At 40.4% G+C, this 7361-nt stretch overlaps 1 protein-coding gene across 1 annotated transcript; it reads right to left on the bottom strand.

Moving 5' to 3' along the window:
* Nucleotides 1–734: 734 nt before the first annotated feature.
* Nucleotides 735–1667, bottom strand: LOC116599024 (olfactory receptor 145-like). Its single transcript, XM_032358632.1, has one exon. It carries the CDS (start codon nucleotides 1665–1667, stop codon nucleotides 735–737), a length of 933 nt encoding a protein of 310 aa, XP_032214523.1.
* Nucleotides 1668–7361: the final 5694 nt, after the last annotated feature.

Consider the following 7361-nt stretch of genomic DNA (forward strand, 5'->3'; position numbering starts at 1 on the left):
GAGAGGCTTCCCAGAACATTATTCCTGCTTCTATACTGATGCCACCAAGGTTGTAGGCATGGTCATCCCTGAGCTGAATAAGGAGCGCACTGGCATGGCCTTCCATGTCCCCACCCACAAAGTGTCAGTTGTGGATCTGAGCTGCTGCCTGAAGAAAGGTGCATAGTACTATAACATCAAGAAGCCAGTGAAGCAGGCATTAGAGGACCCCCTCAAGGGCATCCTGGGCTTCACTGAGGATCAGATAGTCACTTGCAACATTAAAAATGACACCCAATCTTCCACCTTTGATCCTGGGACTGGGGTTGTCCTCAATGACCACTTAGTCAAGTTCATATTCAAGTATGGTAATGAATTTGGCTATAGCAACATGTTGGTGAACTATATGAGCTATATAGCTCTCAAGGAATTAGAGTCTCCTGGACGAGTAGCCCTAGACAGAACAAGAAGAAAGAGGCTCTCAGTTGGTGGGGAGTACATACCCTAACACACTGAGAATTTCCACACCTCTACACAGTTTCCATCCCAGATTCCCTGAAGCAGAGGAGGGACTTGGGGAGCCCTACCTTGTCACTGTAACCACCAAAAAATATTAGAAACAAACTGACAGGAAAATAAAATTTCCATCATGGTGGTAACAAAGATACAGGATATGAACACTCCCACTAAACTATTCTGACAAAAGAAATCGAATATACCAGTCCTGTAACTGTACGCAGGGACAGTGATTCAGATCAAAATGTTCTCCCACTTCGGGTTTTTCTCAGAGCAAGTTTAACATCTTTGTTCCTCAAGCTGTAAATGAAGGGGTTCATCAAAGGAATCACATTGGTATAAAAGACAGAAGAGATTTTTCCCTCATCCACAGACCCAATAGAAGATGGTTTAAGATACGCAAATGCACCAGATCCAAAATAGAGAGAAACCGCAAATATGTGGGAACTGCAGGTGCTGAAGGTTTTGGACCTGCCCTCAGGAGAGCTGATGCGCAAGATGCTGGACAGGATGCAACCATAAGAGACAAAGATGGTGACACTGGGCACAATGATATCAATGCCTACTGAAATGAGAAGCACCACCTTACTGATATAAGTCCTGGTGCATGACAGTTGGAGTAAAGGGAGCATGTCACACAAATAATGGTTAATAGTGGCTGCATCACAGAAATTCAGTCTCAGCACGCACCCTGTGTTAGCCATGGCACCTGAAAATGCCATCAAATATGAACCAAGCATAAGGCTGAAACACACTTTAGGGGACATGGCAACATTATATAAAAGTGGGTTACAGATGGCCACATAGCGATCATAGGCCATTGATGTCAGCATATAACATTCAGAAATACCAAAACCACAGAGGAAGAAGAGCTGGGTCATACATCCGCTGTAGGAGATAACATTTGTCTTTGATGTGAAGTTAATCAGCATTTTGGGTGTAAACACAGAAGAAAAACAGAGGTCTATGAAGGACAAATTCAAGAGGAAAAAGTACATGGGCGTGTGCAGGTGTGAATTCAGCAGGATTAGAGTTACCAAGCCCAAATTTCCCAACACAGTGATCACATACATGACTAGAAACAGGAAGAACAGAGGGAGCTGAAGATATGGTAAGTCTGTTAGCCCCATTAGAATGAATTCAGTCACAAAGGAAGCATTTTTAGGAGGCATTCTTCTCTAAAGGGATCTGTGAACACAGGAGAAAAAAGTTACACAGGAAACAATTGAACATTTCCCACCATATCTCCTTGCACAGAAGTTGGGTTTGTACTGGGAATATTTGAGACTACCCCAAACTGGACCCTCAGAATCTGCTTTGTCATTATCATGAATCTAATGACATGGACACTTCCTTATTAGGGGCTCTATAAGCTATAAAACAAAGAGCATTAAAACTTGGCCTACAAAATGAAGGCCAATGCTTCCATAGGCCAAGAGGACTGCTGTCGAAACCAAAGGTTAGGGAGAAGATTGGACCAGAAGGGAATTGCCTTCTCTCATTTCAATTCTTTGAACACATAAACCCTCCCCTAACCAGGAAAATGGAGGCAGCAACCCCACCAAATGGGTGCTGGCTTTCAGGGAGATTGGACTTCATGTGGTGGGAATGAAGAACACTGTTCTAATCCAAAAATAAAGGACCAGAGTCAAGGAGAGTTCAAGTTTCTGCCCCACATACAGAGTAGAAACAATGGATGTAGAAGAGTGAGAGTCCCATCAATGGAACTGACCAATAAATTGCATCCTTGAAACCTAATAATGTTTCTAAACCTTCCTTGCTCCATCACCCTCCCCTAAACAGGTCCTTCTACCAATTCCATGTGAGTCTGAGGACTGCAAAGAACTGGAAAGTAACTGGCATCTTTGATCCCTAATCTTACATCACAAAAGAAAGACATGAATAGGGGCACCTGGGTGGCTCAGTCAGTTAAACATCTGCCTTCAGCTTAGATCATGATTCCAGGGTTCTGGGATGAAGCCCCACATCCACCTCCCTGCTCAGCAAGGAGTCTGCTTCTCTTCTTCCCTCTGCTCCTGCTCTCTCAAACACTGCTTCTCTCAAATAAATAAATAAAATCTTTTAAAAAATAAAACAGAAGACAAGAGTATAAATGGAATTCAGAAACTCACCCTCCTTAGGCAAGAACACCTTGGTCCTTCCTTACCTGTATTACCCCTGTGCTCCTGAAAGGGCAGATTTAATCTCTTCGGCTTTGCTCCCTTTAATTTTATGAGGACACAGTCCACACTTAATTTCTGATGAGCCCTGGAAATCCTTCTGAACCAGAGACAATAATTTCTGATTATGAGTTGTCTTAAGCAGCAGACCAAAATAAACAGTCTTTATTATGATCATTTTGCACTTGGTAAATCACAGAAGACTTAAGGTGAGGGCAATGATATAATGTCCTCAATTATAAACAGGGCAGAATCCTGCTCAGTTTCTTACGCAGGCAATGGTTTCTGGAGTAATAGGGTCTTGAGGGGATTGAATTTTCACAGAGGACCACAATGTGTCTCTAGTTCCTTTGGTGCTCAAAATTTTACTCAAGGTTACAGTCCACTGGAGGGATCAGACATCCCCTAAGAGGAGCCAAAAATAAATTCCCATTCCCAGGTCAGCAACATGGCAGAAAAGAAAGTTCTAGAATTTCCTGCTCTTCATGGACATACTGATTCAAAAATGATTCACATACATATATTGCCATTCTAAAAAATCCAGACAGTGGTTAAACAGTCCTGTTCCCAGTTAAACAAAGAATCTAGACACATTCCCTAACATTTTAGGGAAATTCTAGATATCCTTTTAAAATAACAGTTATGCTTGCACAGCACCTTCAAATTGGAACAATTTGAACCCAGTTCCCGGCTTCTCCCTGGGGAGGGAAAGAATTACACCATCTGTATAATGTCCCAACTTTTAAAACATGTGCCTAGAAGACTTGTTTCTAGATAGTCTGTGTCAGAAAGTAGAGGGGATATAGGACACAGCATACTTCACCTGCCTGGGGAGAGAGACAAAGAGATGGTGTGTGGGCTGGAAGCCACCAGAGCTCCTTCCCCTGGCTCAGCATAGAGGAAGTGATTGAAAAGCTCTTTTTTGCAGCTTCTCTCTGGTGAGGAAAAAAATGTGCCCTATGCATCCAGTAAGCAATACAACTTATCTGTGTGCCTGAAAAATTAGATTCTGATTTGTTCGTTTTAAACACAGACACAATCCAGCACACAATGGATGAAGACAGGTGTTTGGGGGAGCATGGGAAGTTGGGGGCACTGCAACTAATACCAAAGAAAGAGGGTTAAGCTGCACAAAATTGAGAGGTCTCCAAAGTCTCTGGCCAGGCTTGTTGGTGGTACCTTCTCTAGTCAAGGCCAGTCCATAAATGTCAGGACAGATGAGTGTTTTGTCTAATGTGCAGACACCAGTGTAGAGAATCAATGAAAATGAAGACAAGTTGAAATACTTTCCAAAAAGGAATAAGAGCAATCTCCACAAACTGACACTAATGAAATGAAAATATGTGATTTTCCTGACAGAGAATTGAAATGACTGTCCTAAGATGCTCACTGGAGTCAGAGAACAATACACAAACCAAGAGAAAATTTCAACACAGAGACAGAAAACTTAAAAGCATTAAACAGAAATCATGGAGCTGAGAAATACAATATCTGAACTAAAAAATTCAGATCAAAGTAGATTGAAGAAAAGACAGGATCATGAATTTGATTAAACATCTCTGTGGAAAGAAGATATGGTCCATATATGCAATAGAATATTATGCCTCCATCAGAAAGGGTGAATACCCAACTTTTGTAACAACGTGGACGGGACTGGAAGAGATTATGCTGAGTGAAGTAAGTCTACCAGAGACAGTCAATTATCATATGGTTTCACTTACTTGTGGGGCATAAGGAATAACACAAAGAACACTGGGACAAGGAAAGGAGAAGGGAGTTGGGGGAAATCGGGGGAGGAGAGGAACAATGAGAGACTGTGGACTCTGAGAAAGAAACTGAGGGTTTTGGAGTGGAGGGGGTTGAGGGTTGGATGAGCCTGGTGGTGGGTATTAAGGAGGGCACATATTGCATGGAGCACTGGGTGTGATGCATAAAAAAGGAGTCTTGGAACACTGAAAAATAAAGTTTAAAAAAATCTGGATACTTTGTGAAAATCTCATTGAAATAGTACACAGCTAATTTGGGAACTATACTGATGCTGAATCTAGGAATACCAGGTGTATAGGTGAATATAGTTTGATGATACCTTTCTTGACGTCCTGAATGATGATGATAAAGAAAGAAAGTGCCACAGCTATGGTTCAGTGATGACTTACATGAAGCATGTTTTACGTAACCCAGATACATTATTTTATACAATCTTCTAAAATGCTTGGTTTTCCTCAAGCTTAATTGACATATACTTATTAAGAAAAAGTTGCATATGTTTATAAAATGTAAAAAAATCACTGTAAGTTATTCTGTCAGAAGGGAAAAATGAAAAAGAACAAAAACTACTGAAGAAATCCTCAAAGACTTATGGGATGCTACCAAGTGAATCAATATATGCATTTCAACAACCCCGGTAGGAGAAGAGAGTTAGAAAGACTCAGAAAACCTATTCAAAGAAATAAAGGCTGAAAAATTACCAAATCATGTCAACTTCCCAATACTGTGACCAATTTATACAAAGATAAACCCCAGAATAATCACATAATGAGTACACACACACACACACACACACACACACACACACACACACGGTAAACTGCTTATCTACTCTCAAGTTTACTTAACTGAGCCAACCTGACTTCCACCTTCAGACTCCGGTCTACACCAATTTACAGGAACAGTGCTGATCTAGGCAGGAGAGATATAAAACCCTCTAGCCCAATGTTCTGGACTCAACACAAATTTACAGACTGCTGAGTCACCTCTCAACTTGAATTATGCGTTTGGTATCTGGGTCTGTTTCAATCATTATGCTTCATACTAACCCTGGGGATTGAAGCAGTACTTTCTCTATGCCTAAATATGTCCATATTTTCTACATTCTCAAATTATAATCATCACACCATTGTCAAAATTATGCCTAAAGAAGTTCTTTAAGACTTTATCAAGAATATAGAAGGGCTTAAGAAAGTGAAATTACATAATATGTAGGAGAAACATCTCCTCTTTACCTTAACCTAAACATAATGACATACAGCCTATAATAAACCGATACAATAGGGTTCTCTAGGGACTTGGTTCCTCCTGCAGAACCTGGTGGAAGGTCTTCATTGAGTGTAGTAAAAGCACGGTCTCTGCACCAGACTGGTTTACTTTACTCCACACTACTCTAGTTCCGGATTCTTCTGTGTGAGCCATTCTATTCTTTACTTGGAAGGCTGTTCCCTTCACCTGAGCCTTTCTTCTGAGTCTTGGTTTATTGATTCCTTAAATATTTAATTTAAATACAGGTGGAATCCAAGTTTTTCAGCCATAATTTATCATGATAGTTAGCATACATACATACATACATACATCAAAGTCTACAAAATATACACTTCAAACATTAGTATAAACTGAACAGCTTACAATGAACTTACAGACCTACAAACAGAGTATTTCGGGCCCCAGAGCCCTCTGCATGCCCCTAGTCCTCCCATTCTCCACCACAATACTGATACAATCATGCCCAGCTCTTGTTTACAGCTTCATCTCTTAAGTGGGCCCCCATGTTGCTCCACATCCAGCCAGAAGACGGATGAGGAGTACGTGGAAATGATTATTATAGTCTACCCTGGTGTGTTTCCACATATTGTGGAGGCCAATATAAAATAAGAATATACTCACACATTCTAAATTAGGCAATAGTGTTTCCGAATAAAAAGTGGGAAAGATACTCTCTCGACAATTTGCTTAAATTAGCATGTTGCTTTCATTTGTGTTCTGAGACTATTTATTCATGGAAACCATTTTCATGCTTCATAGATATTTAAAAATAATGATACTGTTATGCTGAAAATAAATAAATAAATAAAAAAGAAAAAATATAGTAAATTGGAAGGGGAGGTGAACCATGAGAGACTATGGACTCTGAAAAACAATCTGAGGGTTTGGAAGGGGAGGAGGGTGGGAGGTTGGGGGAACCAGGTGGTGGGTATTGGAGAGGGCACGGAGTGCATGGAGCACTGGGTGTGGTGCAAAAACAATGAATACTGTTATGCTGAAAAAACAATAAATTTAAAAAAATATATAGTACAGATGGCCCTTCTTTTCACTACATCTGTATCTTTGGGGTAAATACCCAGTAGTGCAATTGAAGGGTCATAGGGAAGCTCTATTTTTAATTTCATGAGGAATCTCCACACTGTTCTCCAAAGAAGCTGCACCAACTTGCATTCCCACCAACAATGGAAGAGGGTTCCCCTTTCTCCACATCCTCTCCAACACATGTTGTTTCCTGTCTTGCTAATTTTGGCCTTTCTAACTGAGGTAAGGTGATATCTCAATGTGGTTTTAATTTGAATCTCCCTGATGGCTAATGATGATGAACATTTTTTCATGTCTCTGATAGCCATTTGTATGTCTTCATTAGAGAAGTGTCTGTTCATATCTTCTGCCCATTTTTTGATATGATTGTCTGTTTTGTGTGTGTTGAGTTTGAGGAGTACTTTATAGATCCTGGATATCAACCTTTTGTCTCTACTGTCATTTGCAAATATCTTCTCCCATTCCGTGGGTTGCCTCTTTGTTTTTTTGACTGTTTCCTTTGCTGTGCAGAAGCTTTTGATTTTGATGAAGTCCCAAAAGTTTATCTTCACTTTTGTTTCCTTTGCCTTTGGAGACATATCTTAAAAGAAGTTGCTGTGGTTGATATCG

This window comes from Mustela erminea, chromosome 9 (assembly GCF_009829155.1).
Source record: "Mustela erminea isolate mMusErm1 chromosome 9, mMusErm1.Pri, whole genome shotgun sequence".
NCBI lineage: Eukaryota > Metazoa > Chordata > Mammalia > Carnivora > Mustelidae > Mustela > Mustela erminea.